A 17,268-nucleotide genomic window follows, 5' to 3' on the forward strand; every position below is an offset into this window, starting at 1 on the left:
CCGGCATTTATATGCCTAACCACATTATCAATAACCACCATACAATCCACGTGCATTTTAACTCATCGAAAATCGATTCCAAAAATCATGAATTTAATTTTAAATTAAATTTCATCGATTAAATAATTAATCGATTTTCCAACGTATATATTACTAGAGAATATATAATTCGGTATTGAAAAAACACGATATATATTACTAGAGCACTATGACGGGTAATAAAAAATATAGAAATATAATTTTCAATAGTACATAGATTTGGAAACTTCTAAATTACGCCGTATGTTTTTTTTGAGAAATTAAAATTATATATGTAAATTTCATATCGATTTGTCTTTTTTATTTACAATAACTTTTAGTGATTAGATTACAATAAAAAGAAAGAAAAATATATTATTTTAGTTCAAATTTTATTGTTTTAAATTTTATTTGTATAATTTTTTAAGTAAATATTTTTTTTGTAAAAAAAATAAAATTTTTATAATAAAAAAAATAAGATAATAGTTATTGAACGATATAAATGTAATATTAGTTTGTGGATCTTAAGAATTATTATTATTTTAAGTATAATATTCTTAGTAAAAAATGTTGACAATGTTAGGAGGAAATGAGTATTTTTATTGAAAAATAATATTCCTATCGTTCCAATACAATAGTTTATTTATCATTTTTGTCCTTACCAAAATAACTGTGTTGTTTTCATAAATAATCATATCACCGTAAAACTAATCTTACTTTTTCATTTTTATTACACAATTGTCACTACTTTTTATTAATGATAAAAAAAAAAGGTTTTTATTTATATTTTTTACCGATTACCAATTATATCAATATTCTTCCAACTCAATTAAAATTATATTTATTTATGAACGAATGGAGTAATAATAAAAATATTTCTTTTGTAAAAACAAAAACAGGCACAAAAGTCTTATACTCCTATGTAGAATAAAATTACTAGGCGAACCGAACGCGCAGCCCACCGCAGCTGCGAAACTTCTATCTGGTTAGTCAAGTCAGAGAAGAGGGAGGGAGAGACAGAGGGAGACAGGCATCCTTCTATCTTCGCCGGACGGGACGGGAGGTACACAGGTCCAGCTTTATCTTTTCTCCTAACCTATTATTTTATTTATCCCTGCCCTCGCCTTTCCGTTCATGCCTAAGTAATACTACACTGGGGCTGCGCAACCCTTTTTGGCAAAATATGAGCGATTCAACGTTTGGACGGTTTGAGCCTTTAATTTCCCTTACAAATTTCCCCTTCTTCTCGAAGGCGTCTGGGTGGTTTGGTTTGGCCTTTAATTTCCTTCTATTTGCTTTCCAATGTTCATCAAAATAGATTATATTGGTTTGTAAACGCGGTACATAATTTAACTAACAAGTCGTTTGTTAATTTCAATCGTAACTCTTTCTTTACATCTTGTTACTGGGTGGAGTGCATTTTCTTGTACAATTAGTAGCTCTTCTTTGTTCGCATTCTCAAGTGCTATCTGTGCCTATAACCGATGAGATGGGAAAGAGAAATTGATGCACGTGGGCATGAGTCATGAAATCATATTTGATCTTCTCTGCTCTCATTAGCTCTCTCTGCAATTAATCCGGCTTCTTGTTCTGTGTTTGTATTAAATGGCACAGGCAGCTGAAGACGAGAGAGACACACACTATTAATACAAACAGTATAACATTGTTGCTTGATAGAAGCAGAGCATCAGTCATTCTTGTCGGAGCACATCCACTGAAGCCCCTAAGATTGAATCCCTGATCGCTAGCTAGCTAGCTAGATAGCTTGCTTGAGTCTGCTAATAACTATTATGCATTCAGCTTCTTTCACTGCATATAAGCCATCCGCCGTCCTGGCATCATTTGCTACTGTCCGCTGGCCTCCTCCTACCTATGCTCGGCATCCTAAGACCCACCTGAAGACTTCTCATTCAATACGTTTCTCGGCCGCGCTAGCATTTCAATCTCAATCTCGTCTTGGTGCTGCAGTTCGCCGAAAACAGGGGAGAGTATCTGCGGTTGAGTTTGAAGAATTTGTGGAGAAGGATTGGTCAATTCTTGATGATGATGATGATGATGATGATGATGATAAGGATGGTGAGGGAGAACGTCTGCAGAAGATGGATCGCATAGTTGCTGCGGGGAACATGAAAGAGACCTCAAAGGCGGTTCTGGTTGCAGTGGGCTCAGAAGCATTTGTGGATAGAGTGGTTGCTGCATGCCCCCCTTGCGCGCAGGTGCTGGTGGTGCACGAGTCCCTCTTCATCTTGGCGGGCATCAAAGAAAGACATGACAAGGTCAAATGCTGGCAGGGGGAAGTGATAAATGTACCTGAGAAGTGGGCACCTCTGGACGCGGTGTATCTCTACTGCCTCCCTGCGTTGCCCTTTGACCTTGATCGGCTTCTTGCTGCCCTTGGGAAGAAATGTTTGCCAGGTAGTCAGTAGTACCCGCTGCACTGGAAGTCAGTCGTTACTGTTTTGGGGTTTATCTAAAATCTAATCTAATTTAATCTAATCTAATAGGGGGTTCTTGTTACTACTAAATGATAGTGTAATGCTGTTAGTCAACCGCTATCTTTCCTACTTTGTTTCTTACTATTCTTCTTCTTCTTCTTCTTCTCAGGAGCAAGGGTTGTGGTGAGCCACATGCGGGGGCGGCGTGCGGCTGAAGAGCAGCGGCAGCAGCACCCTCAAGTGGTGCTGTCCACTTTGCCTGACAAATCGGCGCTACAAAGCACCGCTGCTCGACATGCTTTTCAAGTGCTGGAATTCACAGACGACCCTGCACGGTTTTATCTTGCCGTTTTGACCAAGGAGGCATAATGAACTACTCATGACTTTCTACGCCCGCGTGTACCACATGAGAGAACATGAATACCATTGTTTTGTTTTGTTTGATTCAATTGTACTACTCATCTTCATCTTCAAAATTGGTGCCTACTTCACTTGACAAGAAGATTCCAATTTGGCCCGGTCCGGTTCCTGACCTGTGCCTAGGTGAGGTAGGTAGTAGGAATCACATACTACTCAAAGAACCCCATAGATAGCAAAAGTGCTAAACATAAGAGACGCCAGTGATCATTCAGCAACCCCTTAAATGTCCAAGTCCAAATCCAAATCCAGCTCTCACTCTTTTTAAGTTTATTTAGAGGAAAATTATCACCGTAAAAATAACAAAAAAGCCAACACCACCAAAACTTAATAAAAGTAAAGCAGCAACAGCGCACTTTCATTGTATCAATCAGCATCTCCTCTCTCAAAAGATGGAAAACTTAATGCCATTAGTAGCCGCAAATAAGCTGTACTCCTCTATGGGGTGGTGGTGATGATGATGATGATCCTCCTTGCTGCAGCTGCAGGGATTAAGATTATCACCATCACCGTGACAATAGCTCTCCGCTGTTGGCTTTGGACAGGTACTACCATCCTCGCCTGAGCTTCCATCCCCCTCTTTGGGATTGGGGTTGGGATCGGGATCAGCAGCAGTAAGAGCTACAGGGCCACCAAAATGGAATAAAGAAAATCCATCATTGCCTCCATATACCTTCTTGTCAGCCCCGTCCACAACTGCTGTTGTTGCTGCTGCATCTTTTGGCACTTGTCCCTCCGCAGAACCCACCTTCTCTATTATTACACTATGACCACCTCCTCCTGCTGCTGCCGCTGCTGCTGCTGGTTCCTTCATGTTGCTAATAATCCCATTCACCTGTTCCAAAACTGGCTGGAAAACAGGCACAGGAACACCATTACCTATTGTGGGCGGGGGCGGCAGATGCTGCAAGCCTCCATATTGCATCAGCCATGCATTCGCATTCAAACCATATCCAAAGTTATTGGCATACAAATAATGGCTGGAGTGGGGAAAGGGCATCAAGCCATTTGTAGGAGCTCCAGGCCAGGAAACAGGATTCTGATGATGGTAGTAACCAACTGTAGGAGGGGCCTGGAAGATGGGGAAGTTATGCATTTGAGGCAGTAGCTGACATTGAGCCTGACCACTTCTACTGACATCTGCTCTCCCATTCCCACAGTTCAGCGCTGTTTCCTTTGGCAAACTATCTGCTACTGGAGGGGTAAGGCTCTGGCTTTCAGCACCCTGTCCACTTGACACCACAACTCTGGGAGATGCAGGAATACCAGCTTCAAGGCTGCGTGCAACTTCTCTATGTCCAGAATTTGGGGTAGGTTCCTCTGAATCTGATGTGGAAGTTGATTCCAGGTTCTGCGAGTTTGAGCACATGTTGCTGTCACCCTCACTCAAGCAAGAGGAGCAATTATCTGAGTTAGAATAGCTGTTTAGTGATGACTCCATATTTCTTAGTAGAGATCTTGTCAGAGAATGTAATCCACCACTCTCAGTTACTGCTTCCTTTGAGTAGCTTTGGGGCTTTTCTGCTGCGGCAAATAATGCATCCTTATTGATTCTATAACCCTCAGCCAGAGAATCTGCTACACCTCTCACATCGTCCTCATTGGTTTGGACTGAAATGTCCATCACTTCATCAGAACTAGTGGAACATGATTCAGGTTGCTGATCAGATTCAGATCCTTCTACTTTGGCTGCGGATCCCAAGGCAACATCAGGTCCCAAGTTGCTTTCGAAGCACTTCTTTCGTACATCCAGTGGCTCCCAAACTTTCTTCGAATTAGAAGGGTAGCTGGAAACTTTCTTGATTTTGGGTTGCTCTTTAATCACATGTGAATACTCTAGTTGGGTATGCTTGTTGCTGCAATAGTATGGCTTTGATATTTCATCAGGTGAAGTCTCCAGCTTATTCACGTATGTAGAATCTCTCACTGATCGCGTCACCCGTGACTCTGGCCTTGATCTATATTCTCGATGATAGCTAGAGCTGCAAGTGTGGGGATTGTATCGATCACTCATTCTAGGATTGACAATTTTTTCAGTCAACTTGCTGCCGATTCTAGTGTTGTTTGCCTTAGCATCATTTGTTCTCGATTGCTTGTCCATGCTCCTAGCAGATTCATAACCATCAGTATGACATCTTGGTTCAGGTTTGCGATGGATCACATCATTCTCTGATGATACCGAAGAAGTTTTCCTCCTGCCAGACCATCTTATCATAAAATCACCAGCTGATTCATTTCGAAATTTTGTTGACTTCCTGCGAGAATACTTGAAACGATCAAATAAGAAAGAGGAGCTCCAATCTTTATTGTTGCTGAAATCCTGATCATGAATATCTTCAGAAAGATTCTCCATGTTTGAATCAATGCACTCTGTTAAACTCTGGCCATCGTGAATATCAGGGGATCCTGAACCACATGGAGCTTCAGCTGTTCCACAGACAGAATCTCGGGAGTGGACAATATTGACACCCTGATTGATGGAATAAGTTGACTCCTTTATATCATCCTCAATTGCAGGACTTGATTTTGATTCAGGATATAGCATTTCTTGTGTTTCTATAACTTTCAATCTTTCCTTTTTTCGAAGTTTTTTCTCCTTTTCTTTTGTCCTCCTTCGCTCCCTGCGTGCTTCTTCTTCACGCTTTTCCTTTTCTTCTTCTTCAATAAGTTTCATCTGTAGAATCAAATATGGGCGGTAAGACCGGAGCTTTCTGTAGTGCTAGCAAGAATGCAAGTGAATGAATCCAATAGGATCTAGTGCACATCCAATCTAGAAAACACCATATGAGTTAATAGTTAATCAAAACCACACATCATCACATATTACGCACCTGTTTTTCTAGAGTAATGATTTCCTTGCAAGCAATATGCAAACGTTCTTCTATCAACTTCAAAGCAAGACACACAAAAATGCTGTGTGCATTTTGCCTCGCAGTTCCTTCTCTGAAAGCTTTCTCAACCTGCAGAAGTGCATGCTTAAATTAGAAAGCTATCAGCTGCGAAGATATGGTCATTGTAGTGGTCATTTTTGCATTGCTGTTAAGTGGTCTGTATGGATTACATCATAGTTTTCCGAGATAAAGAATTCTTCCACAATATCTTTTCATAATAATAATAATAATAATAATCAATCTTCATTGGATAAATTGGGTAAGTTTAGTACCCTAAGGAAACTAGCTAGTGTAATATCTTATTCAGCACTAAAGATCCATATAACTTATCAGGGGTTTAGTAGTTCAAAACATTCTCATATATAATAGTTATACATCCTATTCGAAAGTCTAACCCTCGGATCATGAGCTTTAATAGTGCAGTATAGTTCATTAATTTCCTGGGGGTAGAAATAGCAATAGAACTAAGTTGAACTCTTCATCCTTTGTTTCCATTCCTTCTAACACAGATTAATTCAAAGCCAGGACGACAGAAGGTATTTCAGCAACCATGAAACATAAACAAACAGCCATGCATTAAATATTCTGATACAAGAGCATCAGTGAAAGCACAAGAAAGATAAACTAATAAGAGACTGCTGCATGTAAAGAAATTAAAGAAAAAAAAAAGGAAGAAGAAGGAGGAGGAGGAAAGCACATACCTGTTCCTTGAAAATGACAGTTGCAGCATCTAGGAGAAATTCTCGAGCCAGTTCAGGACTCTTCGCATGCTTCTGGGGACGAGAACATTCACCATCAAGCTCATTTCCATCCTTATCCATGGAATCATCATCCTGCAAATAATGATAGATCCGAAATAATATTTAGAAACAAAATAGGGGAATGTGGCGAGAATTACACAAGTTCACAACAACCTCTTCTTCCTCAGCCTCCTCTGCATGTTCAAAGAACCTTTTGATACTCTCCCCTCTTTTAATTGTTACAAATCCATCACCAACTATAAGTTTGCAATGAACACAGTCCTGGCCTCGCAAAGCATGAGCCTTCACACACAATTCATTGCAACGTCCATCCATTTTCCAAGCCCGTAGGGTAATATAGCATGCATCAAGATCACTTAAATCAAGATTGTTCACTTCAACACTTCCAGTCAATCCAACATTTTCAAACCCCAATATATCATATTTGGCTTCTCCAGTTCCAATTGCCCATTCAAAATGATGATATGCACCAAATGAATCTGAAAATGTCTGATGCCAATCAGCCTTAACACTGTTATCGGAAACCTGATATTAAGACAAAAAAGTGCATCATGATAATAGTAATATTGATATGCAAATGATATAAGAGAAAACAGGTAACTCCAGTAAGAGAAAAGGCCAGATCAGACACCTCATACTGAAAATCAGTGTCTGCAACGCAAAACCAATCTGTGCAGCGAGTTTCCTTTCGCATGCGCTTCAATTCTTTCAGCTCCTTAAATTCACGTATAACATTTCTTCTGCAATCTCTACAAAACCTCTTGCTGTCAAACCTGAAAACAAGTAATCACATGCTCCTCTGATTAGAAATAATAGAAAATAAACTAGTACTCGTGAAAGTTTTTAATCTGAACATGATTTTTAAACATCAAAAAGAATTCCCAGGCAGAGACACATTGACAAACACCAGTATGTTTGTCAATCACACAGAAACAGACTAGAAGCAAAAAAGCATAAACCCATTTGGTATACCTATACATGAGTCTATCGATAAAATCATCTTCTTTCATTCTTAGAAGAGATTGGCGAGTCTCTTCTCCAAGTGCAGACCAGAAGTCCACCAAAGTCTCCACAGACAACTTGGCAGTGTGAAGAGCACATGTTTCTCTTGTTCCATGCCCTCTACCATATCCTACAATTCCTTGGCTTATCCAGCCTCGTCCGCCTCCTCCACATGCATCAGGATAAAGCATTTCTCGGTCTCTTTCCCTTGTACGCGCACTGTCAAACACCTAATTGGAATAAAGCAAGGTAAAGATATGTTCGGCAACAAGAAAGGAGACTGAGGCAATAGTATCAAGAAGGGATTTACATTTTTTAGCCCTTTTAAGGACTTCGAATAAAGATAACAGTTCAAAAGTGTGAGGGTCCCATCCCTGGCTGTGGTTAATCCACCCCAGGGATGGACAGAGGGATTTGGAGCATCGTATTGGTGCCCAGTGGACAGCTCCCCATCATTTTCATTGGTTGCATCATCCAAACTGTTTGGGGTTCCTGCAGCATCTAGCTGTAGAGATTTTCCATACATGACAATCTGTGAAAAACCTTCAAGCAATAGGCCATTGCACCTAGAGCAGTACATGTTCTTTCTAGCATGTTCAAAGAGTGTTTGCTTATCTATCCTAAGAAGATTCCGTCGAGCTTGCACTGTCAGATCACACCAAAACTGCAAGAAAAACCCTTCATAAGTAATCCAATTCAGTACCTCATTTACAGAATGAACAAACTCCTAGTTCATCAACAGAACCAAAAAGTAAACATGTTACAATGATGAACAAAATAGCTCAGATACAAACCAAATCAGTTACTCAAAGGACTGTGATAAGTTAGAAAATGGGAATATTAATTTGAGCTCACTACCAACAAGATAGTGTGCAGCTGTGCAATCTTGCAAGCCTGAAGAATTAGGAAATGGTCTGGCAGGCTATTAAAGAAAAGGAAAAAATGAATGTGATGCATAGAACTGCAGAAACATTTGCTGAAGGTACATCAATCTGCTTGCTAATGCAATACATCCCAGCTACATGTTTTGCTTAGTCCAAGTTCCCAGTCATTAAATAACATATGTAATGAGCTATTCACTCGTACAACACATTGCAATGAAAACAAAAGCACCAATCAGATGCAAACACGAGTTATACATATGCAATTCCACGCGAATTAATGGTCTGAACATGGAAAACACACTGCGTTGATTGTTTACAGGTGAGAAAAATCAGTGCTCCACAATAGAGCGATTCGAGACATAAGAACCGAATGAACTGTCAACCATCTCAAAACAATCACAAGTAGGAACAGAGAAATGAATGAATGGTATTACAAGCACATCCATAGGCACTAAAAAAGGAAAAAGAAAAAGAAAGAAGGCACACATAATACCTTGTGTAGCTGATTGTAGCTCACATCATCACGCTGATTCGACCAGAATCCATGGCTAGGAGCGGAAGAAACATTAAAGTTTCCATTTCCTGCCAATGTTTTCTTGCAACAAGTATCGGTATCATTGTTACTGCCGCTGGTAGTAGTGGGGGCAGTAGGAGGAGGAGGAGGAGTGCTATTTATGTGGGCAATCCCGGGCATTTTGGCGTTAATATCAATCCCCCGAGCATTCAATAATCGTCCTCATCCGAAAAATGGGAGCAAGTCGCAGCAATTGGGGATACGAGAAGGTAATATGAAAGGGAATTGCAGTCAGATCGATAAGAAGAAGATTGAAATAGAGAAGAAATCGGAAAGCGGGGGGAATAGGTAGAGAGATATAGATAGGTAGAGAGATGTAGATAGATTTGGATAAAAGAGAATCGAGAAAAAGGGGGAAATCGGTACGTGGGTAGATCGAGAATTTAGAGAGGGGCAGGCAGAGAGGGGGCGCTAGTATCCATCCGCCGGTGAGATTTGGCAGTCAGTGAGTGCCTCTGAGATGTGGAGCGCGACGAGAGAGAGATGCGCGTGTGTCTGCCTGCCTGCCTGTCCGTGCAGAGAGAGGGAGAGAGAGAGAGCGGCGCCGGTGGTGCCGGTGCCGGTGCCGGTGCCAAGCGGCGATTGGGAACGGAGGTATACAGATTGATAGATAGATAGATAGATAGATCAGATCATTGGTGTGTGCGTGCAGAGACGGACAGATATAAAGATCGGCAGGGCAGGGAAAGGGGAAGAGAAAGAGAAGGGAAGGGAAGGGAAGCTTCACCACCATGTACCGCTGTTAATATCATTCACAACAATTTAGTTTTACTGCTGTAATTATTGTTTGTCCATTGCTACTTTTTACTAGGCAGGTGCGGGAGGAAGAGCGATGACCTGCTGACCGCTGTTGGATTTGTTACTTTATTACTAATATTATTTTTTTATCTAATTACTTTCAGTTATTTTTTTCAGCAACGCAACGCCAGGCAACTAACAACATATACAATTGAATTTGGATAAATTTTGATATTACAGGATTAGTGAATAAAAATATTAATTTTATGTATAGATAAATATAATATAATATAAATATATTATATGTATATATGAAGCTTGTGTGTTATGCGTGATAATATATATATATATTATTTATTACTTCCTCATCTCATATACTATATTTACACGTTTATATATGTTTTATATTACATGTCACTTTTCTTTCTTGAAAAATAATTATACATTTTAATTTTATTTTAAACTTTTTAATTTATTTTTTTTAATATTAATTAAACTAATTAGATATCTTAATATTAATTTATAATTATTTATATTATAAAATTATTATTTTCACTAATACATTCTTAATTATCTACTAATTAGAACCCTCTTCCTATACCGTGTCTACGGTGTAGCAGACACGGTATATGGGACGGTATGTGGGACGGATGGAGTATTATATAGGGGTGTCAAAAGTAAACCCGACCCGAAAAATTGAACCCGTTCGACCTGAAATTTTTCAGATTCGGGTTTGGGTATTTCGGGTTTGAAAAAAATCGGGTCGACCCGAACCTGAAACGAAAAAAATTCGTGTTATGTTTGGGTCGTATTTCAGGTTGACCTGATAACCTGAAATATAAAAATCAGGTTAGGTTTTGAGTTTCGTGTTTCGGGTTGACCTGAAATTTTTATTATTATTATTTTAATTTATAATATTTATATTATTTTAAATATAAAATAATATAAAAAATTAAAATAAAAATGATATTTTTTAGGTCAATTTAATTTTTTTTTTTAAATTTTCGGGTTTGTTCGGATTCCGGGTGACCTGAAACTAATTTAGGTCAACCTGAACCCGACCTGAAAGAATTTGTATCGTGTTCGGGTCTAGGGTTTCAGGTCAGATTTCGGGTTCGGATTGACAGTTTTTTTGTTATCCCTATGGCTCAACCCGACAGGAACACGACCCAAAAACACGAATTGACACCCCTAGTATTATATATTTATGTATATGTATAGAGGAATTTAATATAAATAGACAGGAGAAAAGAAGTGGACAAGCAAGAGGATGAGTGGATGGGTGAAATTAGTACATTGCATACCGTGACTATATATATATAGGAGGAAATTAATACAAATTAACATTACATGTATAATCATTGCGACGTGGTCAAATATTCCTTAGACATTTGTTCGGTAGACAGGGCGTCCACAAGTTGATGATATATCATCTACGTTGATTATAATACTCCCTCTTGGACGCCAGAATATATCTCGTTAAAACTTTACTATGAAAAAATCCTGTGGGACAAAAAATCCTAACGAAAGAAAAAGAGTACAACATTCTTGTATCAATTTGCTCCCCCTGATCTGAGCATTATTTGAGATTCCTTAACCGACACATCCCAATTTTCTTTACCAATTTCTCAAATGTTGCAGTCGGTAACGCCTTGGTTAATATATCCGCCAAATTATTATCTGATCGAATTTGTTGCACATTGATTTCATCATTTTGTTGTAGATCATGAGTGAAAAAGAATTTTGGTGAAATATGTTTCGTTCTATCTCCTTTAATGTAACCCCCTTTTAATTGCGCTATACAAGCTGTATTATCTTCATACAATGTAGTTGAGGGGGTTTTATCGTCAGGTATTAACCCACAATTTTTCAGAATATATTGAGTCATTGACCCCAACTAAACACATTCTCGAATAGCTTCATATATTGCCTATATTTCAGCATGATTTGAAGATGTGGCAGTTAAAGTTTCTTTCATTGATCTTCAAGAGATCACAGTTTCGCTACATGTAAATATATAGTCAGTTTGAGACTTGGCTTTATGAGAATTAGATAAATATCCTGCATCGGCAAAACAATTAATTCCTGTCGAGAATTTTTCGAGTAAAATAACCCGAGATCAATTGTTCCTTGAAGATAGCGAAAAATGTGTTTAATCCCATTCCAATGTCGTCGAGTAGGATGAGCTGAATCTTGTCAATGGATTTACAGCAAATGATATATCAGGTCGGGTTCCGTTAGCAAGATACATCAATGCGCCTATAGCACTCATATATGACACTTTTGGGCCAAATGTTTCTTCATTTTCATCTTTTGGTCTAAATGGATCCTTTATTGGATCGAGTGTTCTGACGATTATTGAGGTACTTAGCGGATGTGACTTACCCATCATAAATTGTTTTAGTATCCTTGTGGTATAATTTGATTGGTGGATGAAGATTCCACTTTCCAAGTACTCAATTTGCAGACCAAGACAAAATTTAGTTTTTCCAAAATCTTTGATATCAAACTCCTTTTCCAGATATTCAACAGCTTTCTAGATTTCATCAGGAGTTCCAACTAAATTGAGATCATCGACATATACAACGATGATCATGAATCCTAACCCATTTTTCTTTATGAAAACACATGGACAAATAGGGTCATATATGTAACCTTATTTGGTTAAGCTTTCGCTGAGACAATTGTACCACATTCGGCCTGATTGCTTGAGCCCATACAAAATTTTTTGCAATTTGATGGAATATGATTCTTTTGGCTTTGATTTGAATGATTCAGGTATGTTTATCCCTTCTGCGATTTTCATATAAACATCATTGTTTAAGGAGCAGTAACGATAGGCAGTAACCACATCCATTAATCGCATATCAAGATTATTGTATACTGCCAGACTCACCATATACCTAAATGTTATTCTATCAATGACCGGTGAATGTTTCTTAAAAATTAATACCCGGTCTATGGGAAAAACCCTGGGCTACAAGCCTAACTTTATATCTTGTGATATCATTATTTTTATTTTTTTCTCACAAATACCCATCTGTAGTCAACAGGTTTCACATTTTCAGGTGTTTGGACTATGAGTCCGAATACTTGTCGTTTATTCAATGAGTCCAATTCAGACTTAATTGCGTCTTTCCACTTTGCTTAATCATCTCTTTGCCGACATTCACCAACTGATTTTGGTTCATAATCCTCACCATCTTTCATTATATCGAGTGCTACAGAATATGCAAATGCATTATCAATATTTATTTTCTTTATGTTCCAATATTTTCCACTGGTAGTATAGTTAACAGAAGTTTCAATAACTTCATCATCACTTTCATCAGAATTTTTAGTATTAACCTCTTTAGGGGTTGTACTGACCTTTTCAGATATCTGATCATCCTTGATCTCTTCACCAGTATTTACAATTTTTTTTCTTTTGTGGATTCTTATCCTTGGAACCCAACGGTCTACCACGTTTTATGCGGGCAGTATGCTCATTAGCGCTCAACATCTTTTCTTCTGGGATATTTATTTTAACTGGTGCATTTGCTGCTGCAATATATGATTTTGTCACTCTTGCAGCATCATTAAAAGCATCAGGCAATTGATTTGCAATTTTATGCAAATGCACAATTCTTTGAACTTTAAGTTCACTATGTTTCGTACGAGAATCAAATTCAAGTGGTATTTTCCACAAAATTTCTTTTTTCAATTGATTATTGTCTCCCCCTAATGTCGGGAAATGAGATTCATCAAAATAACAGTCTACAAACCTCGCAGTAAATAAATCACCCGTTGTTAGTTCAAGATATTTTGCGATCGAGGGTGATTCATACCCGACATATATACCTAACCTTCTTTGATGTCCTATTTTCGTGCGTTGAGGTGGAGCAATAGGAACATAGACAGCATACCCAAAAATTCGCAGGTGAGATATATTTGGTACTTTTCCAAAAACCAATTGAGTAGGGGAATAACAGTGATAACTTGTCGGCCTTATTTTCACGAGGGCTGCTGCATCCAATATAGCATGTCTCCAAGCTGATACGGGAAGTTTAGACCTCATTAACAATGGTCTAGCAATTAATTGCAATCTTTTGACAAGGGATTCAACCAGGCCATTTTGTGTATGTACATGGGGAACAAGATGTTCCACAGTAATCCCAATTGACATGCAGTAATTATCAAATTTATGTGATGAGTACTCTCCCGTATTATCTAAACGTATTTTCTTTATCGGGTGATTTGAAAATTGTGCTCTCAATTTAATTATTTGTGCAAGTAGTCTAGCGAAAGCTAGATTGCGAGTAGATAACAGACATACGTGTGACCATTGTGTTGACGCGTCGATTAGTACCATAAAGTACTCGAAGGGTCCACACGGAGGATCTATTGGTCCACAAATATCACCCTGAATTCTTTCTAGAAAAACTGGGGATTCAAATCCAACCTTTGTCGAAGATGACCTGATTATTAAATTCCCTTGGGAATAGGCAGCACAAGCAAATTCATTCGAACTCAAAATATTTTTTTCTTTTTCAATGAGTGGCCATTTGAATTTTCAACAATTCGCCTTAGCATTACATTGTCAGGATGCCCAAGACGATCGTGCCAAGTTTTAAATTCGCTAGTAGCCATTTGGTTTACTAGGTGATATGTTTCAATGGCACTGATTTTTTAGTAATATAAACCGGAAGAAAATGATGACAATTTTTCTTTCACAATTCTCTTGCCATTCACAATCTGAGTAATCATGAGATAACTATTTTCTGTCTCATTTAATGTTTCAATGTGATACCCATTTTTCCGAATATCACTGAAGCTCAGCAAATTCCTTCGAGCTTTGCTCGAGAACAAGACATTTTCAATTGTCATTTTTGTCCCTTTTGGGAGATATACAATAGCTTTTCCTCAGTCTTCAATCATTTTTTATGCACCACTGATAGTAACAATAGTGGTTTTTTCTCATATTCAGGTGGGAGAATAACATTTGATGCACCACTGATAGTAACAATAGTCGTAGCACTGTCGATAAGGCAGATGTTGTCATCGGCTCCAAAGTATTTGGCATCCATATCTTTTCAAGAAGGTAAAAATAATAAAAGACATGTATTAATAACATAATCAAAATAGACTTATATTATAAAGGGTAATACAAAAAGGGGAGCAGAAAGCATCAAAATAACAAAAGAGATACAACAATATTTTATCATTTAACATCATCAGCTATGTCAAGCAGATCATCGGCATCCAGGTGCGTGATATTTTCATTTATCACATTGTCAAATGTGTCATCGTGGGCAGCGTGGTTTGTTTCGGCAGCAACTCTTCCCTGTCTTTCGTTTGAGGCCCGATACAGTTCAGCCAAGTGACTGACTGTGCGACAAACATGGGCCCAATGGCCTTTGATTCCACATCGGGTGCATTCCTCGTCATTGTTTCTGTTTCTCCCGGTGTTGAACCTCTGTTGAGGTCTGTATGGCCTTCTGTCATTATAATGCCGATTTGGCACATATCGGGACCTATTTTGATAATTATTGTGACTGTATACGTTTGCCCGGCCCCGTCCGTGATTCTAATTTCGATCGCGATCAATTCTTTGATTTCTGACTTGCCCACGACTACACACTGGATTTGCCGGTTGTATTGCATTTGCCTATGGAAATGGATTTGTACTTGTCGGCCGAGATTCGTGATTTTTCAATAGCAATTCATTATTTTGTTCGGCCAGCAAAAGACAGATGATCAGCTCAGAATATTTCTAGAAGCCTCTTTCGTGATTCTGCTACTGCAAAACCATGTTAGAGGCATGAAAATTGGAGGAAGTTTTCTCCATCATATCAGATTCAAATATATTTTCGCCACAGTGGCGCAGCTGTGATGTTATTTTAAACGCAATAGAATTATATTCTTGGACTGTTTTAAAGTCCTTAAGCCGTAGGCTTTGCCATTCGCTTCGTGCCCTTTGCAATAATGTCAGCCTCAAATGATCATATATTTTTTTCAATCTCTCCCACAATTCAAGAGGGGATTCCAGCGTGACATACTGCATTTTCAGTGCATCATCGCTGTGATGGTACAAAAAGAACATGGCCTTTGTACGATCTTGACTCGGGGAGTTTTTATCCCGGACAATGGTATTTTCCAAGCCCATTGATGCCAGATGCATTTTAACATCGCGAGCCCATGTCATATAATTTTGGCTAGAAACGAGGATATGGAGAAATTCCTGTTTGACTATGTTAGACATAATAAACAGATAAAATATAAAATATTACCTTGTGAAAAATAAAATATATAATCGTACTGATAACGTGTTGTGATATAATATAAATATATTATAATATGTATGAACGAGGCTTGTGTTATGTGTGATAATATATATGTATATTATTTATTATTATATATTTATGTATATGTACAGTATATATGTATAGAGAAATTTAACGTAAATAGACAGGAGAAGAAGAGGACATGCGAGAGGATGAGCGGACGGGTGAAATTAGTTCATTGCATAACATGACTATTTATAGGAGAAAATTAATACAAATTAACATTACATGTACAATCATTGCAACGTGGTCTAATATTCCTTAGATATTTGTTCGATAGACAGGCGTCCACAAATTGATGATATATCATCTACGTCGATTATAATAGGATAGCCTTTTAGGAGGCTTTTTCACTGAAGTCGATTAAAAAAAAGTAAAAATAAAATGATACACAATTAAACAATATTTGAATGCTAGAAAAACTTGGATTGCTTCCGAGGAGGTTTTTCATTGAAGTCATACAAACTGACACAATAAATAATATTTGAATGCCAAAAAATAGATTAAAGTACCATTCAAATTATTTTTACTTTATTTTTCGCTCCTTTATATCAAATTGCTTCTTTCAACGCGCGATTCCTTCGACAGAGCTTTTGATTTTTCATGTCTTCAAAGGGCAAAACAAGAGAGACAACGAATACTAAAAATAAAGATTTAAGCTTCAGAAGAATTTAAGGTTGTTTATATTTTACAATTATAAATTTAAGTACTACTTTGGACAATGGAAGACTAGCTATCAGATCTTGTCTTCATATACCAAACATTTCTATATTCCCGTAATTACAATTATGAATAATTCCATCAATCATAGAAAAAATATATGTTGGAGAACCTGCAACAATATGGATTCTAACAATGACATTAATCGACCAATGACCTATTTTTCTGTACTTTATCTAGCTAATTCTACTTGTTTCCCGATGTGTGAAGACTCACAGGAGGAGCGGTCCGCAGTTGGAAAGAGCAAAGATAATGAAGTCGGAGGCATCACAAAGGGGATGGCAATAGAGATGGAGAGATTTGGAAGGCGACAACGGTGATATATGAGTTTGATTCAATATGTACATGTTATATTTCGAGATTTTTTTTAGTTCGATTATTATCTTTGGTCTAAAGCCAACTGATTTTTGTTTTAGTTCGATATGATCATTGTGTTTGGTCTACGGCCAACTTGAGAAGCTGTATCATGCATTATATATTTCATCGTACAATTGTATTGCATGTT

The 17,268-nt window shown here is 37.9% G+C and overlaps 2 protein-coding genes across 3 annotated transcripts; one reads left to right on the plus strand and one right to left on the minus strand.

The window, feature by feature from the left end:
* Positions 1 to 933: 933 nt before the first annotated feature.
* Positions 934 to 2,929, plus strand: LOC127256576 (uncharacterized). 2 transcript variants are annotated; one of them, XM_051282658.1, is made up of 3 exons: positions 934 to 1,089; positions 1,633 to 2,433; positions 2,623 to 2,929. In XM_051282658.1, exons 2-3 carry the CDS (start codon positions 1,809 to 1,811, stop codon positions 2,820 to 2,822), a joined length of 825 nt encoding a protein of 274 aa, XP_051138615.1. In that variant the 5' UTR covers positions 934 to 1,089; positions 1,633 to 1,808; the 3' UTR covers positions 2,823 to 2,929. The 2 variants fall into 2 exon arrangements, with proteins under 2 accessions (XP_051138615.1, XP_051138616.1); XM_051282659.1 differs by having other exon boundaries at positions 934 to 1,081.
* Positions 2,930 to 3,074: 145 nt separating this feature from the next.
* On the minus strand, positions 3,075 to 9,681 carry LOC127256575 (uncharacterized). Its single transcript, XM_051282657.1, has 8 exons — positions 8,902 to 9,681; positions 7,835 to 8,188; positions 7,495 to 7,754; positions 7,154 to 7,295; positions 6,676 to 7,047; positions 6,463 to 6,594; positions 5,702 to 5,830; positions 3,075 to 5,544 (listed from the first exon to the last, which is right to left on the minus strand). The coding sequence occupies exons 1-8, from the start codon at positions 9,100 to 9,102 to the stop codon at positions 3,256 to 3,258; spliced, it is 3,879 nt and encodes a 1,292-aa protein (XP_051138614.1). The 5' UTR covers positions 9,103 to 9,681; the 3' UTR covers positions 3,075 to 3,255.
* Positions 9,682 to 17,268: the final 7,587 nt, after the last annotated feature.

Source organism: Andrographis paniculata, unplaced genomic scaffold (genome assembly GCF_009805555.1).
Source record: "Andrographis paniculata isolate CXL003 unplaced genomic scaffold, ASM980555v1 Contig56END, whole genome shotgun sequence".
In the NCBI taxonomy this organism is placed as follows: domain Eukaryota; kingdom Viridiplantae; phylum Streptophyta; class Magnoliopsida; order Lamiales; family Acanthaceae; genus Andrographis; species Andrographis paniculata.